Here is a 23,469-nt window from a genome sequence, read left to right on the forward strand (position 1 = left end):
ACAGTAATTTTGAAGATGATAATAGATTGCCCATTCTATTTCTATGTTCAGTTAAAGGTGAGACAAACTGAACTTACAAACAGTATTTCTTCTTATTTTAAGAAATACAAGAAACATATGAAAAATAAAAAATATAAAAAGGAAATGAAAATCTAACCTGAAGCATGATGATATCTTTATCATACATTTCTTCCCTGCATTTAACATCCTGGTAATAAAAAACCTGTAAAAGAAATGGCAGACAGACGCTAAAGGGATTTATTGGAAACAAAAATCTTCTTTCTCCATGTACTGCATCTGTTTTTATGTAGAAGGATGGGTGTGTGGACCAGATGTTAACATCAGCTGTCTTCCTCAGTGGCTTTCACTTTGTATAGAGTCAGGATCTCTCAAATAAGAACCAGTGCTCCCTGATCTGGTTACTCTAGCTAGCCGGTTTGCTGTGAGGATTCCGACTCAGCCTCCTACAGCTAGGATAACGGGCTGTCGAGTCCACCTGACTTATGTGGATGCTAGACCCCAAGCTCTGGTCCTCCCCCATGCTTGTGCAAAAAGTGATTTACCCACAGACATATCTTTAGTCGGATGGCTCAACAGATGAAGATGCTGCCAAGCCTACACCCTGTGTTAAATCCCTAGACCCAGATGGCGGAAGGAGAAGAGCAATTCCTTTAAGCTGCCTTCTGAGAAAAGTTTTCTTTTTCCTAGCCCCAAGACAGAGTTTCTCTATGTAGCTCTGGCTGTTGTGGAGCTCACTCTGTAGACCAGACTGGCCCCAAATTCAAAGATCCACCTTACTCTACCTTCTGAGTGCTGGGATTAAAGTTGTGTGCCACCATACCCAGCAGATGTCTCTAATACATAAATCCCTAGGTGCAGCCAAGCGGTGGAGGCGCACACCTTTAATCCCAGCACTTGGGAGGCAGAGATAGGAGGATCTCTCTGAGTTCGAGAGCAGCCTGGTCTACAGCGCAAGTTCCAGGACAGGTTCCAAAGTTACAGAGAAACCCTGTCTCAGAAAAAGAAAAAAAAATCCGTCGGTGTAGTAAGAGCTGTGGGCCTCTTCCTACTACCCAGCTCCCGGCCGCCTGGCTAGCTTATGCCCCAAAATAACGACACACAAACTGTATTTATATAAACACTGCTTGGCCCATTTGTTCTAGCCTCTTAATGGCTAATTCCACATCTTGCCTAACCCATATTTAATAATCTGTGTAGCACCAGTCTTACCGGGAAAGATTCAGCATGTCTGACCTGGTGGCTTGCTTCATCGCGTCTGCCCGGGAGAGGGGAGCATGGCGTCTGAGCTCACTTGCTCTTCCTCCCAGCATTCTGTTCTGTTTACTCCACCCACCTATGTTCTAATCTATCAGGGCCAAGCAGTTTCTTTATTAATTAACCAATGACCTTCCTCCATCACGTCGGTGCAGCAGTTCACATATGTAATATCAGCACATGGGAGGCTGAGACAGGACTGCCATATGTTTGAGGTCAGCCTGGACTGCAAACACCCTGTCCCAAAACAATAGTAACAATAAAAGAAAGAGGAGATGGGTGGTAGGCTGTTTGCCTACCATGTACAAGGCAGTGAATTTAATCTGTATTACCAAAAAAAGAGAGAGAGAAAGAAGAAAATCATAACACCACTTTTCTTCTAAGTGATACCTTTAAAAGTTTGTTGCCGGCCATGCAGCTCTGGCAGGCAAAACACTCACAAGGTAGCCCCAGTCCAGGCTCCTGAAGGCATCCACAGCCTGTCTGATGCCATGAGGCTTAGATGAGAAAAAGATACCCACCAGACAGCCTGTGTCCTCAGAGTCAAGGCTGTCTGAGGGGTGGGCCGGTGGGTGCTATGATGATGAACAAATACACGGTGGAGAAGTGGGAGAGAGAGGGGCAGAACGGTTTGTATGCTGTGGTAAGAGGCAGACTTGAAGAGGCAAGGGCAGTGAGGAATGTGTTGATGCTGGCTAGCCTGCTTGCAACCCGGAACCAGGGTGACAAGTGGGCCATGATTCTGCCATAGCAGGAGTCTACGGTGACATCTACGATCCATGTTGAGACCAAGGCTGTAGGGATGTCCAGGGTCTAGGCCGATACATGTGGCCATTTTGGTGTTCAAGAGCCGTGTTGCCATCAGGGGACATGATGGAGGGGGGAAAATGACAGGCTATGTCTGGGTTCATGGTCCTGCAACACCCAGGGCCTATGTTGGTGTCCATGGCTTCAGTAACCATTGAAGGTGGTGCAGATAACTGGGGTCTGATCAAACGGCTGATGTTGGTATCTAAGGGCCACACTGACACTGGGGCCAGGCTAATCTGGATGACCTGTGCTGCCACCCAGAGCCATATTAAGGCGCAGTGTGGGGCCATGTCTAGGTCCACGTCCTTACTGCAGCCAGGGTCTGCATTGATATCTGTGGCTCCCAATACCAGCAAAGGCTGTGAAAATACCTGGGTCAGGTGGGGATCTGAGGGTGATGCTGCAGCTAGGACCATGCTGATCTGAGTGGCCTGTGCTGACACCTGGGGACAGGATGACATTCAAGTTCAGGCTGCTAATGAGGACCGTGTCTGGGGCCATGGTCCTACCATAGTCAGAGTCTGTGTTGATATTTGTGGCCTGTGGTGCCACCAAGGTCACATGGATGTCCAGAGTCTAGGCCAAAATCTGTGGCCATGTTGGTGTCTGAGGGTCATGCTGCCATTGGGGACAAAATGATTTGGGTGGCCTGCACTGCCACATGGAGCCATGGTATTGTCTGGGCCCAAGCTGCTGCCTAGGGCTATGCCTCGGTCCATGGTCCAGCAGCAGCTAGGGTCCGAGTTGATGTACCACTAACAGCTGTAAGGATGACCAGGGTCTGGACAGTCACCTGAGATCAAGTTGGTGCCAGAGGGCCTTGCTGCTACAGGAGCCATAGTGATATGGGTGGCCTGGGCTGCTACTGGGGCCATAGTGATGCTCAGGCCATGCCTGGGTCTGTGGTCCTGCTGCAACTGGATTCTGTGATGATGCCCATGGCCTGTGTTACCACAGGAGTCATAGGAACCAAGCATGTTGAAATTTGAAGGCCATGCTGAGCTTGCTGTGCCTCTCACTGGCCCAGGGATAGCTGGCCCTGCCCATCACTGGTCACTGCAGGAGATCTGCTCCATTCCCTCCCTACTTAGGAAAGACAGCCCCACTCCTCCCCATGGGGGTGGGAGAGCTGGCCCCTGTGCCTTGCCTGAGGGAGGCGGTCCCAGTGGCCCAGAAAGACCCACATCATAAGCCTTGGGGTTAGCTCACCCTAACACTATCCCATCTATGACCTACTGGAGGAAGTGAAGGGACTGTCCTGCAGAACTATAACTACAGGATCCCCATTACTCGGGGCAACAGCAGGGTATCCAAGAGGTGTTTTGGTGAGGATCCAGTGACAGTGATGGTGTGCCAGAGGCCTTGAACTAGCCCAATGACTCACTGCAATGAACATTTTTCAGATAGGCCTGACTAGACAAAAGGGTTTACCGTGTGATACACCACAGCACCCAATGCCACTAGAATGAAGGAAGGGGTGTTGAAAAGATGGAGAAGCGAGGCGGTTTTTTGCTTGTTTTGTTTTTAATTGATTTTGGGGAGTCTTTTTGGGGGGGATGTGTAGGGGTGAGGGGAGGATATGGAGGAGATGGGAGTGAGTAAGATTGGGGTACATGATGTGAAAGTCCCAAAGAATCAATAACAAATTATGGTTTTTTTTAATCTGTTTCTTAATCTTTTAGGAAAAGCACTTCTCCCTGTTTCCCTAAAATAGAAAGAAATATAATTAAAGTAGCCATTGTAATTTTTAAATGGTGCTGAGGGCTGAACTCAGAGCTGCACAAAGGGATTTTAGCACTGAGTCATACTCTTAAGCTATAGGGTACCCTTTGGGCAGATGGTGAGTGCTTACCTCTTACCTCTAATATTCAATAACCACCACAGAAACAAAACAAAAACAACAGCAAAGAAGACAAATGAGAGCTGGAGAGATGGCTCCGGGAGTAAGAGCTTTGGCTGCCCTACCAGAGGACCTGGCTTTGACCTCCAACAACCAAAATGGAGGCTCGCAACCATCTCTAACTCTAGTCCCAGGGGATATGATGCCCTCTTCTGATCGCCAATGGAAACTGACATACATGGTGCTCAGAAACACAAGAAGGCAAAACACTCGCGCACACACATACAAATTAAAATGAAAACACGACAGATGGTGGGAAGACTCAATGTCTCAAACTGAGATAAACCTTGGAAAAGGATAAGTTAATGGAGACTGTGTACTGCTGGCTTTCACCTATCTACACAAGCATCCTAGCTTCTTATAATTCAGATGGGATAAATAGTAAATAGGAAAAAGGAGGAATACTTATAGGAGCCTCAGAATTTTCATATCTAAGAGATGACACAAGAGAATAAAAATAAATATTTGGCAAACTCGATGGACAAATCACTTAAAAAAAAATTCATTCACAGGTGTGTGTGCCATACCTGACTAATGAGAGACAGCCCATTTCTTCGCCACATCTCAGCAACAACCTGGGCAACCAGCACCAGACAGCGCAAAGGGTACTCCACTAGGACGTCTACGTGCAAGCCCTCCTGGAACACAGCGAGGTCGAGCACATTATTTCTCATACTATACATGCCTCAAATTAAGCAAGAAATCTGTAAAATGGAAGAGCTTCCCCTCAATGCCTTTCAAGTCTTTTTGTTATTCAGATCGCTACATGATATATTCAGCTGTGAAGTGACTAAATGTGACTATTCAGAGGGGTTAAAAATATGATTTTCTTTCCCACCCACCAATGGAGATGACCAGAAATGGGACATAAACAACTCAATACTTAAGAGTCACTTACAAAAGGCACAAATTCATGCAGTCTTGAAACAGCACCTAGTCTGCTTAAACGTACATGAAGACCTAAATCATGTTTAAAAGAAAACAGGAAAGCAATTAAACCCTATTAGTGTATTTTTAGTTAACTCATCAAGATTGGAAAGTTGGATTATTGAAATGTATTTTCACTAGAGTTGAGGACTTGTCTTAGTCACAGAGTGCATGCTTAGTGTGCAGGAAGCCTTTGGTTCAGTCTCCACACTCCAAGCCCCAACACACACACATGCTTACTAAGCTTACAAGTGATACTCCAAAATGGAAACAATTAACTTCTAATTTTGAAATACAGTATTACCAAAAACTTACATTGTATATATGTCATATAAAACTAAAAGTCCGCCTCTCCAAATATTTATTCTACTCTTAAAGAAATATGGCTCAGTGAGTAAAGGTGTTTGTTGTCAAGCCCAGTGACCGGAGTTGAATCTCCAGAGCTCACATGGTGGCAGAAGAAAACAAACCCCCATAAGAAGAAAACTTAATCTTCTGATCACCATACACATTCACCATGGTACATTGTCCCCATCCATAACAGAAATAAATACACAAATGTAATGTAAAAGATAAAAAAGAAATACCAAAAGAATTTAAATTTAATCTCAATTTTGGTATAAAGTGATATAAAATCAACATTTATAAATATTTAAAATTTGGGTAGTTGATAGACTACCAAGTTTATACTTAGATGAATATTTATACTTAGTTACTGTGGTGACAGCTCTCAAAGGATAGAAATAATGACAGTCTTTAATGCCAGTACCTAATGGGACTATATGGAACAAAGGAAAAAGTAAAGTACTGCTACTCAGAGTATCTACAAAATGTATCACAGATAAATAAAAGGCAAGAAATACTCACCAGCAAGCGTTCTAGAGAGTGGTAGATGTATGCTTACAAGATCCTCAGACACTTTGTAGGACTTGGTTTCCAAAACATGACCACACAATTGTACTACTGTCTTGGTACTAGACATGAAATTTGTACTGCATCTCATTACAGCTTTGTGACATTCTTTATAAGCCACTAGTAAGAGATCTTCCTAAGGGAAAAGAAAAATACAAATATATTGACAAGTTAGCTACTTTGTCACCTACTATCTCAATAAATATTTATTAAATATAAGTACAAAACTGTTTTATGTAGTCCCAGGGCTATCTCCATAGGATGTAAAACCAGAGGAAATATAAAATATAAATATTTATAATCAGAGTAAAAATTGTAGGCACCACTTAAATGGTATAAATTCAATATGTTAAAAAGAAAAAGTGTAAATTGGGAAGACATACTTTTGAAAGCAGCTTTTCAATGGGTTCTAAAAACCCCACAGTATTTGTCTAGGGATGCAGCTTTGACGTACTATGTTTGAGTCCTCAGCAATGCTGAAGGGAGAGGAAATACACATACACATGTGCATGTGCAAGCACATGAGGGTGGGGTGGGGTTTTCTAAGGGAATAGAAAAGTAACTGGCAGAACATATGTTTCTTTCTTCTTTTCTTTTCTTTTTCTGGTTTTCAAGATAGGATTTCTCTGTGTAACAGTCCTGGATATCCTGGAACTCACTCTTTAGACCAGGCTGGCCTTGAACTCACAGAGATTCACCTTTCTCTGCCTCCCAAGTGCTGGGTTTAAAGGCATGTGCCAACACATCCAGATGTTTCTAATACAAAAATCCCTAGGTTTGAATCCTCATATCACACATACATACATACAAAAAGAATTTAAGCAAGAGAAAAATGAGGAGGCATTCTAAGGAGATATCTTTTAAAAAGGAAAAGAAAAATAAGGGAATCAAAGGTTTGATGGATGGAGTTACTGAACTTTACACTGGAAATACTGCAATATGTAAATATATTGACAATGTGAGAAGAGTAATGGAATCGATTTTTCAAGAATTAATGTGGGTCACCAAAGGTGAAGAAAGAAAAGGATAAAGTGAGGAGCCACAACCACTACCAGGAAGATGATACACATTTGGGATGCAGAAGAATCAAATCTAAGTAAGTCTGGTGGAAAAGAGAAGCTCAGTCATTCAGGTTACTTAATACAGTGCTTCCCACACTAGCTTTATCTTTAAGAAAAAAAACTCCATAGTCATACATTTTGGGAACACTCTTCTTAGGTATCAGTATATTGATTAACAAACACACAGAATATGTAGGCTCTGAAATTTCTTGTATGGAAGAACAACAATAAAACAAGGGGAGTCGGGATAAGCAAATATAACTTCGAAACTGAAGGAAGTGATAAATCAATTTAAGATATTCTGAGTTTGAAATATAAAAATATATTAATTTAAGTACAACCATTTGGCACAACAACTGAAGTGAGACTACAGTTTGGGTAACTTATCGCTTTAATTAATTAATTTAATTAAGTAGAAGGCACGAAAGACCTTTATAAAGGGAATATTTGGGAATCTCTTTTGGCAAGAAGGAAGAATTGGAAGAAAGGTGACCACTAGGTGGAGCTGATAACTGACAAACTATTAGGATTGTGTAGGTCTCTGAAAACCAGAGGGGGGAAAAATTCAAGATGATCTAAGAATTTAACTCAAGTCAACACTACAGAAAAAAAAAAAACCCAAGGAATATGAAAACCAAGAAAAGACTTTTAAATATGCTTATTAAATGAGTTACTTATTTTTTTTCTAAAAATACTTCTAATCCATTGATAGGAAGAGAATCAAACTCTAAAGAAATATTGAGACCTAATGTGTAAAGATAGTATTTTATATATTCTATATACATACACGCATGTTATATTTATTATAGCTATAAAGATGATAGATAAATAGATAGACAGACAGATAGATAGATAATAGGAGGGAGACAGACAGACAGATGACTTCAGAAGATGGAGGCAATGTGGTGATGACCAACACCCCTGGACAAAATCTCCTGGCTGCATGATGTTTCCTGGGGATGAGGAGCCAAAGGATATGTTCGGTTAGTTGTTGGCCAAGACTCCTGTCCTGTTTTATAAAGCTACCACACTAAATTAAGTTTATTGTATTTGAGAGACTGTCACATTGAACCTGTGACTTCTGCTGGTCACAGAAGGAAAAAGAAAAATAAAGAAGAATGTAGTGTAAGGAGGCGACAAAAGCAAGTAAGGGAGTCCTTTGTGCCCACAGGCACTAGAGTAAGTAGGGGAGAAAAAACAAATGGAGACAACCAAGGAGACGAATTCCAGGAAGAGCACCATAACTGGAACCAAGAGCCTTGAGAAAGGCACTGATTTTAGATAAAAGAAGGAAAAGGTGGAGACACAGTGATGACACAGAGCCCTGGTCAGAACATGAGGACTATACAGAAAACTGGAGGAAATGGTGGAACTGACTCAGAAAATGTCAAATTTCTCAGTAAAAATAAAAGAGTATCTGCTACAAAGATGGCTTGCTGTGTGAAGAATCCAAGTTTGGATCTCAAGTACCAAATAAAAGCTGGGTGGTGGTAGTATATGCCTTTAATCCCAACACCCTGGATCTCTGTGAATTTGAGACTATTCTGATCTACAGGACAGCCAAAGCTGTTACACAGAGAAACACTGTCTCAAAAAACCAAAAAGAAAAAAAAAAGCTGAATCTGGTAGCTACCTATAACCACAGTGCTGGGGAGCAGAGACAAGAGATTCCAGAGGGCTTGCTGGCCAGCCAGTCTAGCTGAAATGGTAAGGCCCGGATTCAGTGAAAGACACTGCCTGAATAAGACAGACACCCAATGTCAACATCTAGTCTCTACACATGTACAAATGGGCACACACGAATGAGTGAACGAATGAATGAATAAAGTCATATTCTCTTGCAGGGGGGATCTTTGGGGATTTTTGTGTGTGTGTGCGTGTGTGTGTGAGTAATGTGTACATGCATATGCCTATGGATGCAGAGGTAACCTTGGGCGTTATCCCTCAGGAACATCCACCCTGTTTTTCACTGGAACCCGGACTTATCTATTAGTTAGTATGGTTGGCCAGAGAGCCCCAGGGAACCTCATGTCTCTACCCCATCTCCCATTGCTAGAATTACAAGCACACAACACTTTGGCTGTCTTTTTATGTGGATGCTGGAGCTCAATAGAACTCAGGTCCTTATGCTTTCGTGGCAAGCATTTTACTGACTAAGCTACCTCCCTAGACTAGGATTGAATCTCTATAGACAAAGGGTTATGGTCTAAAATTGTTGGTTAAGAAATACATTTATTTCATAAATTAAAGTCATTTTTAAGTGGATTAATATAATATGTAAGAAACTTTGTGATTAAATAAATATTCATTCCTCTCTATTCTTGAAATATTTTAAAATTTTCATGATGCAAGTTATCATACTATTAATCATTTTTTAAAATAAATTCATAAATATATATGAGAAAATTTGGGATAGATAGGTTTCAAAGGAGTCTTTGATATATAGTTCTGGCTGGCCTTGAAGTTCAGAGCAATCCTCTTACCTTAGCCTCCCAAGTGCTAAGATTATAGGTATATACCACCACACCTAAGACATACAATTTTTAAAAAGATTCATTTTTACATTAATTGTGTGTGTGTGTGTGTGTGTGTGTGTGTGTGTGTGTATAGTATGTGCATATATGTACAGTTGCCCCAGAAGGCCAGGGGTGTGAGAGTCCCCTGCAAATGCAGCTATAGGTGGTTGTCAGATGCACGATGTGTGTGCTGGGAAACAAATGTGGGTCCTGTGCAAGAGCACCATGCACTCCTAGCCACTGAAACATCTTTCCAGTGGTCCCAACATACATTTAAAAACTACTTTATTATTTTTATGCGTATGGCTGTTTCATCATTCATCTGTGTATCATGTATGTACACTACCTGTGGAGGCCAGAAGAGGGTGTCAGATCCCATGGATGGAATTACAGATGGTTATGAGCCACCAGATGAATGTTGGGAATTGAAGCCAGGTCCTCTGGAAAGTCATTAAGTACTCTGAACAGATTAACCCTTTCTCTAGCCCCAAGGCAGATACTTTTAAACTTTGTAATTCTCCTAAATAAGTGAACTACTCTAGGATACATTTTCTTTTTTTTTTCCAAATATTTATTTTTATTTATTATGTATACAATATTCTGTCTGTGTGTATGTCTGCAGGCCAGAAGAGGGCACCAGACCTCATTACAGATGGTTGTGAGCCACCATGTGGTTGCCGGGAATTGAACTCAGGACCTTTGGAAGAGCAGGCAATGCTCTTAACCACTGAGCCATCTCTCCAGCCCCGGGGATACATTTTCTAAACAAATACAGAAGAATAAATTTTCTTTCCATACAATAATATAATTTTAAGTATCTAAGGCTGTCACATTATAAACTTTTACATCAACGAAGCTATAGCACAAAACTGTGCTACTAATAACTATTAGAGCACTTACAAAGGTACTAATCCTACTACCAAATCTTTGACTTACATCACAAGCACACCACTCTTGGAACATGAGCAAAATATTCTTAAGCTGCATTTGTATAGCAATGGCAGCCTCCCAGTCAGGGTCTACTTCAATGTGCTGCCCAACTTGTCTTCTGATTTCTTCCATTCCCTGGAAGGAAAGAGTTGTCAGTCCATGGCCCTTTTTTGTCGCTGTTCCCTTATGGGAAAATATAAATATACAAGGATTTATATTCATAAGTGCACAGTAACTTAACATGGCTGGTAAACTACAGAATATATGAGTTAGAATACGAGGTTTCAGGAGTAGACAGTTCATGGGTATCTGACCACAAATACCAGCAGTGAGAAGTTCCCATTACCTCATGTGTAAAACAAGAATCATAATAGCAAAATAAAACTATAAGCTGCAGATAATATGTAGTCTTACATATATTTATTGTGTGGTAAGCATTCAATGAGCATTAATAGTAGCAGCAGTAACTAATTACACACATGAGTATCTATAAAAGCAAGGACAAGTTAGTGTTTATATCCTATGTCTACTACATTAGAGAAACTGTCTATGAAAACCACTATTAACTTCTTTTGAAAAATGAGAAAATGGGGCTGGAGAGATGGCTCAGAGGTTAAGAGCACCGGCTGCTCTTCAAGAGGACCTGAGTTCATTTCCCAGCAACCACATGGCTGCTCACAACCATCTATTATGAGATCTAGTGCTGTCTTCTGGTGTGCAGGCAGAACACTGTATACAAAAAAGAAAGAAAAAAAAGAAAAGAAAAGAAAGAAGGAAGAAAGAGAAAAAAAGGAAAGAAGAAGGGAGGGAGGGAGGGAGGGAGGGAGGGAGGGAGGGAGGGAGGGAGGGAGGGAGGGAAGGAAGGAAAAAAGCTAGAGAGATAAGTCAGTGGTTTAAGAGAACAGACTGTTCTTCTAGAGGACTCGGGTTTGATTTCCAGCACCCTCATGCTGGTTTACAACAATCTGAAATTCCAGTGACTTCCAGAGAATTCAACACTCTCTTCTGGCACACAAACATCAGGCATGCACAGGGTACACAAATACATATTCAGTCAAGACACCCAAACAAACAAACAAACAAACAAACAAAATCTCAAAATAGTAGAAAAAATGGGGGGAGGGTGTTAAAGTTAATTTTCTTTTATTGGTACACCAAAGAATTATCATACCTGCATACAGGTAAGAATCTTCAAGAAAGACCGGAAACCTTCAAGGAATTGCACTCTTAACCTTTCTGTCCATATTAGAGGCTTGCTAATCAGGATGTATCTGTCATTTCAGGAGAAAAAGAAATAGGTCAGATGATTCGAAGGTTCTCAGGGTTACAGACAATACTGATTCATCAACACTGTGAATTTTAATTTCCTACAGTAATTAGGGCCTCTGGGGCAGAACTAGAGTTATTTATTTCGCTTTATTTATATAAAACTAGTAAACTAAGGGAATCATCTTCAGGAGAGAGGCATCAAAGCTAAGCATGGCTTCCTAAGCTGTTTCAGAATGATGAAGGGAACAGCTTAGCTGTCACAGGACAGGCCTGACACAGACTCCTGTAGGTAAATACAGGACGAGACTCCACAGATTTATCATAACTGTCACCCAAAGGGCCAAGTCAAATCCTTTGAGGCACAGCTGATTTAAAAAAGACTTCTACCTCCAGGTTTTCAGAACTCAGAGTCCACAAGGATGTAAACCTGTGTCACCATGCCTTGCACATTAGATGTACAAATCTGGAGAGATGAGCAGGCCTACAACTATGTTAGTATACAATTCACCAAATGAATATTTCTTTTGGCTGAAAAGACAATAATTAGTTTCAGTGGGAACAAAATTTACCATGAATAAGTTCTCAGGATACAATAAACTATTAAAAATTACTTTGCACTCAATGAAACAAAATACATTCCTGTGTGTGTGTGTCATTTATATATATATATATATGGGACTCGGAACATGAACATGAATAAGATGGCAGTAAGGAGATGTTAATTCTCCCTCTCCCCTGTGTTTGATTGAAAGTGAGATCCCAGCCCTCTAACACCCCTATATCCAAGGAGTCTGGGATGATTGGAGGCATCACCCCAGCCCATGTCACCCATCCTTGGAATGCCAATGGAGCAGGAAGCTCCATTTCAAGCCCCCTCCCCTGGGAGTTGCCTTGGTCTGGACTCCACCTCCAAGAAAGCCCGCCAAGCAGTGACCGCTCCCACAGGCTATTTAGGATGCCACCTAGAAAAGGAACATGTGGTCTCCGGGTATTGCATGGTCTTGCCTGCTCTCTTCCCCTCACCATGCTTTCCCGGGCCAGCCGGGAGTGCTGCATTAAATGTTGACATCTTTTATTCAGTCTAATTTGGTCTGACTGGAATTATTTGTGTCAGCAGAGAGGATCGTCTTAAAAAAAATATTCCTAACACCCCATCCCTTTTACTTTACTGGGTTGACCAGTTGGTATTCATTTCTCGACACACAAATGGCACTCACTCAACAGGAACAGGTTCAGCAGAGAGGAACATTAATTTAGAAAAGACTTGGCAGATATAATTGCTGTCCTTACGAAGTGACTTATTTTTTTCTAAATGGACAAAAGGACCAGAACCAAACAAGGAAAAAGCCACAAAAGGAACGAAAGTTCAAGAAACATTTTTTTTTTTTTTTTTTTTAGTTTTTCGAGACAGGGTTTCTCTGTAGCTTTGGAGCCTGTCCTGGAACTAGCTCTTGTAGACCAGGCTGGCCTCGAACTCACAGAGATCTGCCTGCCTCTGCCTCCCGAGTGCTGAGATTAAAGGCGTGCGCCACCACTGCCCGGCTCAAGAAACTTTTTAATGCTTGGAAAGGCTACTCAAAGTTGGAATTCACTGCTTGTGGAGAACTAAAATTTCTGTAGGGAATATGAACAGAGTACCCACTCACACCAAGGGTTTATTTTATGTTTAGGTAATCAGGAAATAGAGTGCATGGCTGGACTGCAGAGAACAAATTCTAAAAGAACTTAGAGATACTTAAACATTTGTAGTAATTACTGTTTTAAAAGCAACTTTCAGGGAAAATTAAGCAGATAACGTAGCAGAAAACAGGACTTAATGACAATTTCCTAAACAAGGACATTTCTGAACGTGTTTTCGTAAGGTTTCAGAACAGCTTTCATTGTCAATGTCTATACACTATGAGGATACATGATGCTGTAAAAGAAATTTGAGCAGTACAGACAGTCAGGTCTAAAATCCCAGTTCCACACGTAATATCATTGTGACCTAGGCAAATAATTATAACCTACAAGCCAAGATTACACCAACTACTTTGTAAGAATGTTGCAATATTAAAATGAAGTTGGTATAAGCAAAGTTCCTTACCACATGAGAACTACTAACAAATTTCACAGGACCCTTTTGAGAGTGAATTGTTGAGTAGGTTACTTCAATTATGTTAGCTTTCTCTAAAATAACTCAGTTGTGAGAATATGGCACAGTAGACCATGGCTCATTGATGAATTAACAAGTCACTTCAAGCACAGCCATTAGGAAGTTGTATTTTGCATGATTTATTATGCATAATTTGCTAAGAAACAAATCTGAGTGGCAATGGATACATGCTAATCACTGTGGTGGTTTGAAAGAAAATGGCCCCCATAGTGAGTGGCATTATTAGGAGGTGTGGCCTTGTTAGAGGAAGTGTGCCTTGTTGGAGGAAGTGTGTCACTATGGAGGTGGGCTTCGAGGTCTCCTATGTTCGAGCTATGACCAGTGCCACAGTAGCTTCTGCTGCCTGCAGATCAAGATGCAGAACTCTCAACTCCTTCTCTAGCACCATATCTGCCTGTACACCACCATGATGATAATGGACTAAACCTCTGAAACTATAAGTCAACCCCAATTAAATGTCCCTTTAAAAGAGTTGCCATGGTCATCGTGTCTCTTCACAGCAATAGAAACCCGAACTAAGACATCCACCACCAATACTTATACTAGAGGTGTGATGACAGAGCAATTTACTAAACTCTAAAGAAAAAATTTATATGCCACAATGACATAATAATAAAATAAGATAATGAGAAAATCTTGAATTTCTCTTGGTAAAATCAACAATTCACTGTAGAGTTTTCAGATACCTGTCATTTATTTATTTTTTTTCAGGGCTGGGGATCAAATCTAGGGCTTTGGATATTCCAGGCAAACACTAACTATTGAGCTGAATTCTTAAACCTACGTTTTAAACAGACTAAACTATTTTTAAATTGTACTAGAAGCCCATTTGTTTGCCGTCCTTATACCCCATAGTCATTAGAAGTACATAAAACTTTTTCCCAATCGTGTGTGTGTGTATGCAGTGACTGTGTGTGTGTGTGTGTGTGTATGCGTGCGTGTGTGTGCATGGTTATATGCATGAGTGCAGATGCCTGTGGAAGCTCCAGATTCCCTGGAGCTGGAGTTAGAGGCAGTCATGAGCTTCATGATATAAGTACTAGGATCCAAACTTGGGTTCTCTGAAAGAAAAGCAAACGTCCTTAACTGCCAATCTCTCCAGTCCCGCCTTAGAGCTTTTTTGAAAACAGCAAACTACGTACATATTTTATTCTAACATATACTAAAAAATTTTTTTAAAAGTTCATGATTTATTAAATAGTTGATCTACCAGAATTCTTACAACATTCAACATTTCTAAACTAAATGGAAATTTATTTTAATCATATGTTCTATCATGTGATTCTAATTTTAGTTTAAGACTTAAAATGTTTTTCAATTATGTGTATGTGGGGTGCATGTGTGTACAGTATCTGTAAGTACCTGCAAAGATGAGATTAACAGCAAGATTCCCCTGGAGCTGGAGTTAGAGGTGGTTTTGAGCGACCTGATGTAGGTACTAGGAAATGAATCCTGGTCCTCTCCTAGAGTAGTATGCCCTTAAACACTGAATGATTTCTGTAGTTCCCCAATTTTAGTGTGAAAATAAATGTTTAGTTCTCTCAAGGGAGAAAAAATTTAATTAGGGAATAAATATCAGTAGGCTGGTATATATGCAAAAAAGGAATCAAAAAGAAAAATACACAGATTATTGGAAACTGAGAGAACATAAGAGGAACAAAACCATGAAGTGTATGAGCAGAAGAGTGGAAATTACAATGGATAGTCATTTGATAGCCCAGGTACACTGACAGGCCTGTCCTCAGCACCTTCTTCATTCAGCTGGTTTTAAACTCAGTAAGACTTTGCTGAAGACATTTACAGAAGTCTTGTGTTACTAGTTGGGGACTGATTCCAGAACCCCACTTCCAAAATATATAAAATGATAAAGTATTTGAAAGCAACCTACATACATCACAGAAAACTTAATACCTATACAAAGCATTTTTTTCCCCGAGACAAGGTTTCTCTGTATTTTTGGAGCCTGTGTTGGAACTAGCTCTTGTAGATCAGGTTGGCCTCGAACTCACAGAGATCCCCCTGCCTCTGCCTCCCGAGTGATGGGATTAAAGGCATGCGCCTAAATCAAATGTTCTATAAACGCTTGTTATACTACAGTGTTCTGAATAAAAACAAGAAAATAAATCTGTACATGTTCAGTACAGAATCAATCTTCTTGTTATTTACTTTCAGGTTGTTGGGTGGATCCACAGATGTGGAGGCCAATTGTATTAGCACGAGACAGTCAAATTTCTTTGTGCTTGCCATGATGGTAATGAGAATCCTAGATAACCAAGAGGAGCAAATGTTTACTTGTATGACAGAGCAAGTAAGTACATTGTGTTTAACAGATGCCCTCACCTTTGGACTCCAACCACTTACTTTAGGTCACATATTACTGCATATACTCTTCCCAGTTTGTCCTGGCTATAGCCCTGGAAGTTGAATTTATTGTTCCTGTCCAAGTACTCAGGTAAAACTTCTAGCAGAGTTTCAGTAATGACAGAAATAACATTCTGTTCTTCAATAAGATGTCGGGCCTGCAGAATATTTCAAGAATATCGTCTTAGCATTAACTCATCATAGTAATGGACTTAATTTATTCATTCATTTGGTTGACCAGTATTTCATTTTGTTTTTTAAACTGCCATCTCACTATGTGCCTAGACTGGCTTCAAACTTAAAATTTTCTGCCTCAGTTGAAGAATGCATGCCCATTAAGTAAATCTGTTTGTTTCTTTACTTTGGAGACAGGGTCTCTCTATTTTAGTCCTGAATATCCTAAAATTTGCTATATAGACCAGGCGGGCGTTGAGCTCACAGAAATTCTCCTGCTTCCTCCCATGTGTCAGGATTAAAGGCGTTTGTCACCATGCCAGGTCAGAAATAAATAATTTTTAACAAATGCTAAATTACATTTTCTTTCTTTCTTTTTATTTGTTTGTTTGTCTAGAGGCAGGTCTCACTATGCAGCCTTGGCTGGCCTGGTGCTCACTATGTAGACCAGATTGACCATGACTCTATATTGATCTACCTGCCTCTGCATCCTGAATGGTGGAACTAAAAGCATGAGCTACCGTGGTCAGCTTAATAAATGTTTATTGAACATTAAAACCAATCCCTAGTTTTTAAAGAACAGCAGCTACTTCAGAAGTTAATTTCTAGGGTTTAGGTTTTGCTTTTATGCTCAGTTTTGGAGATCAAATACTGAGCCTTGTATATGTCAGGCAAGTGTTATACCACTGAGTTATACTCGTAGCGAGGAAATTAGTATCTAAAGTAAAACTCCTCTTTTCTCAGTAGCTAGAAAATACCTATGTAGGAATGGCAAGCCTCTTCCACCGATTGTCTAACAAACATTTATCACCTGTAATCATACCATGAGCAATGAAAAACAAAGACACCTTTTACAACCTCTATCATATTGTTATCTATTATGGTACTTCTCTATCACTCCAATTCAATTTTCTTCCCTATCCTTTCCTTTGGCCCTTTGAAATGGGAAAATAGGAATAGCTAATCAGACTTTCAAGAAGAAAGAAGAAAATAGCATAAAAGGAAAGTAGAATCCTCTTTCCTCCCAGACCAGCACCACCTCACAGCAGGGACTGCTGGGCACACTCTCCCTTCTCAGTTCTTACCTTAATGCATCTATCCACCAAAAAACAATAACTAAAGAACAAAAGAAAGGCAAAATTTAAAACTGCAAGATTTTGGTGTTGAAATAACAACACTCCAGAGAGTGAGAAATCACCTTTGAACGTCACTCGTAAAGATCAGACCATTTGGACAAGGGTAGTTTCCGGTTATTTTGTCCCTGGGTACCACTAGAGTTATTACACAGATAGATACCACAGAAGTATTAAATTTTCCAAATGAAAGTAGCAAAATTTTGTGATTGGGCTGGAGAAATGGCTCAGAGGTTAAGAACACTGACTGCTCTTCCAGAGGTCCTGAGTTCAATTCCCAGTAACCACATGGTGGCTCACAACCATCTATAATGAGATCTGGTGCCCTCTACTGACCTGCAGCATACATGCAGACAGCATACGGTATAATTAATATATAAGCAAATCTTTAAAAAAAACTTTGTGATTATCACACCGTTTCAATTTGATATCACATCAAGTAAAAGTCTTGAAAAGCAGAGCAAGTTTTACTCAGAAAATCTCATACATACCAGGGTCGGGACAGTGAACATCTGAACAGACAGTGCGGTTATCGAGATGCTCCTGTCATGATCATCGCTGATATATTCCTTCTGCAGTTGTTTATAGTACTGAAAGTGATGGAAGAGGAGAGCTGATTTGGATCACAGATGAAACCTTTACATTCTAAGTTTTAATAACTGTCTCAAGTGTGACATAGTTCATAAGATGATGAGTTAATATAATTCTGTTTATCATTATCATAGTCAACAAAAATGTAGACAGCAAGAAACAGAAGAATACTAAAATATGAATTAAATGACTGTGATCTAACAGAGTTAGAAAGATTATTTACTTTAAAAACAAAATACACAGGTGAAAATCATGGCAGAGTGTAATAGTGCAGTTTTCCCTTTCTTAAAACAAAACAAACAACAAAAAAGAAAAGAAAAGCCCTATGGCAATGTTTGACAGTTTCTACTTAACAGTATAGAGCTGGATATATTAAAAGTATTTGGCAACTTATATAAAGCAGGAAGCCAAACACTCATATTCAGTCAATCCTCAAGCAGAGTGGGCTTAATATTTTTTTGTGCACAGTGGTGAAAACCAGCCCTGCTGTGTTAGATCAAAGGCAGCACCACACCTACCAAGTATCAAGCATCATTTATATATAAACAGAGTTGCAAACAATTTACCTATTTAATTTTTCTCACCAGAATCCTAGCGTTTAAGAGGAAACCATGCTGTACAAAAACTGTATTTCATCTAAGTAAGCTTAGCTTTTCTATAATAGAATAAAATTTCATTTCAGATTAGATATTCAGTCTATGTAGGCCCAGTAAACTTATCTCTAAAATGTTTAGAAAATATTTGCATCTTCAGCTATCATCACTTCCAAAGAAGACATGCATATACTTTTTAAATACTAGTTATCATTTTATGTGCTATGGGTGTTTTGCCTATCTAGGAGTGTCTGTGGTGGCCAGAAGAGAACATCAGATCCCCCAGAACTGGAGTGAGCTGCCATGTTGGTGCTAGGAATTAAACCCAGGTCCTCTAGAAGAACAAATGCTCTTAAGCCATCTCTCTGGCCCCTAAATGTTAGTTTTTAAATATCTACTTATAAAATCTAAAGAAGGTTGCCATTGTCCCTCTCTGCTTTCAGCTCTAGTTTTGGTTCTACTTTTATCCTGTCCTAAGTCTCTCAGAACTGTTTGAAAATTAAAATCAGAAGGAGTTGTCAGACAGTGGTGGTGCACACCTTTAATCCCCAGCACTCAGGAAACAGAGGGAGGCGGATCTCTGTGAGTTTAAGGCTAGCCAGGATGCCAAAGTGAGGCCCTGTCCCCAAAGGGTAAGGAGGGCTAGAGAGATAGCTCAGTGGTTAAGAGCACTGGTTGTTTTTCCAAAGGACTCAGGTTCCATTCCCAGAAGCCACAAAGTGGCTCAAAGTCATCTATAACTCAAATTCCATGAGATTTAACACCCACTTCTGGCTTCTGTGGGCAGCAGGCACATATTACACAGACATACAGGTTAAAGAGGTTAAATACCCATATACACAAAATGAAAGAAAGTAAATCTTCAAAAAAATCAAAAGGAGTCAATAAATACTTATGGTATATTTTTAAGTAAGGCAAAATAAAAAAACTCCCCATTCTGCGTATCCTTGCAATGTTACATGGATGATAAGCAAAAAGACATAACAATGTATGGCACCTGGAACAGATCAATAAAGCAACATAAGAGAGTTTTAATTTCATCTATGTGTTTTTAATCGCAGTTAAATTACTGGTCTGGTACTTCCTGCTTCTGTCACATGCACATCAGCTCCTTTTTCCTGCTCTTCCCTTAAGCAGTCACTTCTATTTTTGTAGTAATTTTACCATCAGGCAAATAAATGATCAAAAAGGACAAGTGAAAAAAAAAAGACAAAGAAGGATGAATGCATGTATGAATGTAATAACCTGCCTTTGCGTGGCCCTGGGAAACTGTCTTTCTCTAAAACTGCTGTCGGCGTTGTACCAACCATCATTTGTAAAAGTACTTATGTAATATAAAATAATATATTTTTAGTGAAGAAATTAATAAAAATGTTTTAGATGAGTTCCATTTAAAACTGTGCTTCCATTACTTCATTTGTAAAAATTATATTTACTGGTATTTATAAACAGCAATTACCTTCACAAATTCCATAGCAAAGAGTTTTTTGTATTCCATCTCCATAAAAAAACTACTAAAGATCAGTTCATGAAGGATCTTACGGGCTCCTGTAGATCATCAGGGAACAGAGGTGAGGGCATTACCAGGACAGACAAATTATTACAGGCATTAGAAATAATAGAGGTGGTTTGTTTTTATTACCATGCTAATAGCTTCAAATATGCAGTAATATTTAATATCATGAATTAAAAACACAATTTTTAATTCTAAATTTAATTTTAAAAACCATCAATCTCTTTTCTGTACCTCTCTCATCACTCCATCTTACCTTTTATTCTTTCCAAACCATTTTTTTCAATCACATTTTAAGACTTATTTTATTCTTAATTATGTGTAGGTGGCAGGGGGTATGTATACAGAGGCTAGAAAAAGAAGTCAGATCTCCTGGAGCTGTAGTTACAGGCAGTTGTGAGTCACCTAAGTTTGGTACAGAGTACGGAACTTGGGTCCTCTGCAAGATCAGTGGCCCCTCTTAATCTCTGAGCCACTTCTGCCCTCATTTCACCAGTTTTTACTGCTCCTCTCAGAACTGCTTTGCACTGTACCTTTTCCACACCTTTATTTAGACTCTCGTCTTTTACTTACTTTCTAGTTCCCATTTGTATTTTTATAGTGAAAACATAGCTTTCCTAAAAGCATTGTTACATGAATCTTATTAATTATACTTTAACTGGCTCTGTCTAAATGAAAAGCACTATTATTAAAAGACAGTATTTCTGAATTTTAACCAAGAAAAATGAAATTGGTTAACCTTGCCTTCACATATAACATTAATCAAGATTGTGATCAGTAACTGACTTCATACAGGGAAAACCTGGATCCTGTGATGAAGCCATAATCTCCCCCTTGATTCCTGATGTACTACAAGTAGAGGTCTACCTACCTTTATAAAGTTTTGCATCCCAGAGCATTAGTCTGCTTATAAAACAGGGATTTTCAGAGCCAGGTTCTTCTACAAGGCAGGCCTGGCAAAAGATCTGCCTAAAGTCACCTACAAATAAAGGAAAACAAGTTATTTTTCTTCATATGATATTCTCCTAAAAGTGTTCAAATAATAATATGTGAAAAGATTAAAATTAACCTTGCTATGTTTGATGTCAAGAATAATCATGTCATCAAAGACTCAAGAGCCAATAAAGGATGTTATTAGACACTATTCATTTGAAAACAAACTTGTATTATACATTTGAAATGTAATCCTGAAAAAAATCAATCAAAATGGATACTTGACCAAGAAAGAAGAAATCTCAAAGATATTTACATATTTTTATAAAATGCAATAGTTAATTAGAAATCAGATAAATAGTGTATATGCTTACTTGAATAGCTCATAATTTTGTTCATCCAAGAGCCAAGGCGCAAAGCAAATTTCTGGTGAGCCATAACCACAGAGTGCAGCACTTCCACGTGGAGCGGGTGCTGAGAGACATTTTCTGAATGACTCTACAAACAACAGGAGGAGTGAAAAGAAGCATTTAAACTGTGCTTTAAGTAACCTATACTTCATAAAAGAGCCGCATAGCCCACAAGTTCCAAGTTCCCAGACCTATTTATTTTTACTCATGACACCAACCATGGCGATAATAAAATCTTTTATCTTTCTACTTAGGCTCCTAGAAATAAATCTACATTGCCTTTTGAAATTCTCTTTGTAGATAATTCAGAAAGTTACCTTTATGTCCTCTTTTGCTTCCTGGCAAGCAGCATAAACGCCTGCTTTGACAGCCCGGCGACCCTAGTTGTAGGTGGAAATGAGAATGGGATAGTGGGATGGTAACACAATCAGCAAGTAACACACTAAAGAACGGCCAAGTAGGAATCATTTGTTGTCTACAAGTTTTAAATGCTAGAATAAAATCAAGGTATGATGTCATTAGACTCCAACAACCAGGAGGAAGGAAGACCTCAAATTGAAAGGAAATCCTGAGCTACATAATGAGACTCAAAAAGGGCTAAACCAGGTAGACATGGTGTTACACTCCTTTAATTTCAGCACTTGGGAGGCAGAGGCAAGTAGATGTCTATGATTTTTTAGGCTAACTTGATCTTTATAGTGAGGTATAGTATAGCCAGAGCTACACAGTGAAACCCTGTCTCAAAAAGAAAATAAAGGCACAGGTGTGTGTGTTTAAACCAGTAAGGCTGCCACATTCCTCTTACTCCCAGAACTCAGGAAATGAAAGCAGGAGGATCAGGAGTTCAAGATTGTTTTCAGCTACACATCAAGCTTAAGGTTGGCTGGGCTTAAGGTCGGCTGAGCAACTCTGTCTCAAAACAAAACACCTCCCAGGACAAAGAATGTAGTTCAATGAAAGAACATTTATCAGGCTAGCATAGGGGATGACAGATCCTATGGCCAGACAGAATTTTTTTTTAATTTAAAAAACTTTGACAATTTCATGTATATAATGAATTTGCGTCACTTCAATACCGTTATCTTTTCTCACCCCCCTCCCTCTCGTACTAAAACCCTTCTTCCAAACAAATCCTTCCTACTTTTGTGTCTTTCTATTTGGTAACTCACTGGAGTTTAATTATAGCTGCTTGAATGATGGAGGATAGGGAGTTATTTACTGGACTATGGACAACTTACTAGTGACAATATCACTGGAAAAAATGATAGCCCTTCCCTCAGCAACCATTAACTGGCAATAGTCCTCAGGGAGGAATGAGGCTCACACTCTCCTCCCCTATCCATGATGCTACATTGAAAGACCTAATCCAGTTCAGGTAATCAGTTCCTGTGAGTTCAGGACGGTAACAGTTAATTCATGCCCAGAAGTCAGCTACCAACTTTAAGTCTATAATAAACCAACCACCTTTTAAAAAAGCAGTTAGCACCTGAATGCCAGAAATGGATGTAAGACAGCAACATAATTCACGTGGTGATCACGAACCTCTTTGTCTATGGCAGTGGTGTGCAACTGTGCCTCTGCGAGCTCACAGTCAAGAGCTCTTTGTAGACTGTATATCACATGATCGTATGAATGGTGCTCATCGTTGAAAAGGACACAATAGTATCTTTCATTTTTCTCCCTATTAGAAAAAAACATATATTCAGACAGTAAAGCAAACAAAATGCCCTGTATTCTAAAGCAGCACCATGCGATTTCCTATCTATAGGGAAATAACATGAATATTGATACATGATATGATTTTAAATAGTACAGTGCTATGGAATTAAAAAAGAATCCCAGCAAGAAATGCAGGTACACAGGTACTTGAAAGGCTCAGGCAAAAAAACTAGTTGTGTCCACAAGCTTGAGACACGGCTAGATAACACTCTGTGATGCCTTGTCTCCAAAAACTGAAACAAAATCACTAAGTATTACTTCCTCAGTGTTTTTCTTTTCTCCAACTT

The 23,469-nt window shown here is 39.6% G+C and overlaps 1 protein-coding gene across 1 annotated transcript in view; it reads right to left on the reverse strand.

Annotated features, from left to right (window-relative positions):
• Positions 1-23,469, reverse strand: part of Ubr1 (ubiquitin protein ligase E3 component n-recognin 1) — a 129,508-nt gene that overhangs the window by 63,708 nt on the left and 42,331 nt on the right. The window contains exons 6-18 of the mRNA XM_075961904.1: positions 23,006-23,144; positions 21,781-21,843; positions 21,428-21,551; positions 20,992-21,099; positions 20,067-20,155; positions 17,915-18,013; positions 16,117-16,274; positions 11,503-11,602; positions 10,338-10,466; positions 5,780-5,960; positions 4,884-4,945; positions 4,513-4,623; positions 158-223 (exon numbers count right to left, since the gene is read on the reverse strand). Of these exons, the coding sequence (XP_075818019.1) occupies positions 158-223; positions 4,513-4,623; positions 4,884-4,945; positions 5,780-5,960; positions 10,338-10,466; positions 11,503-11,602; positions 16,117-16,274; positions 17,915-18,013; positions 20,067-20,155; positions 20,992-21,099; positions 21,428-21,551; positions 21,781-21,843; positions 23,006-23,144 (1,429 nt within the window). The remainder of the gene's footprint in view (positions 1-157; positions 224-4,512; positions 4,624-4,883; positions 4,946-5,779; positions 5,961-10,337; positions 10,467-11,502; positions 11,603-16,116; positions 16,275-17,914; positions 18,014-20,066; positions 20,156-20,991; positions 21,100-21,427; positions 21,552-21,780; positions 21,844-23,005; positions 23,145-23,469) is intronic.

Source organism: Microtus pennsylvanicus, chromosome 2 (assembly GCF_037038515.1).
Source record: "Microtus pennsylvanicus isolate mMicPen1 chromosome 2, mMicPen1.hap1, whole genome shotgun sequence".
In the NCBI taxonomy this organism is placed as follows: Eukaryota; Metazoa; Chordata; class Mammalia; order Rodentia; family Cricetidae; genus Microtus; species Microtus pennsylvanicus.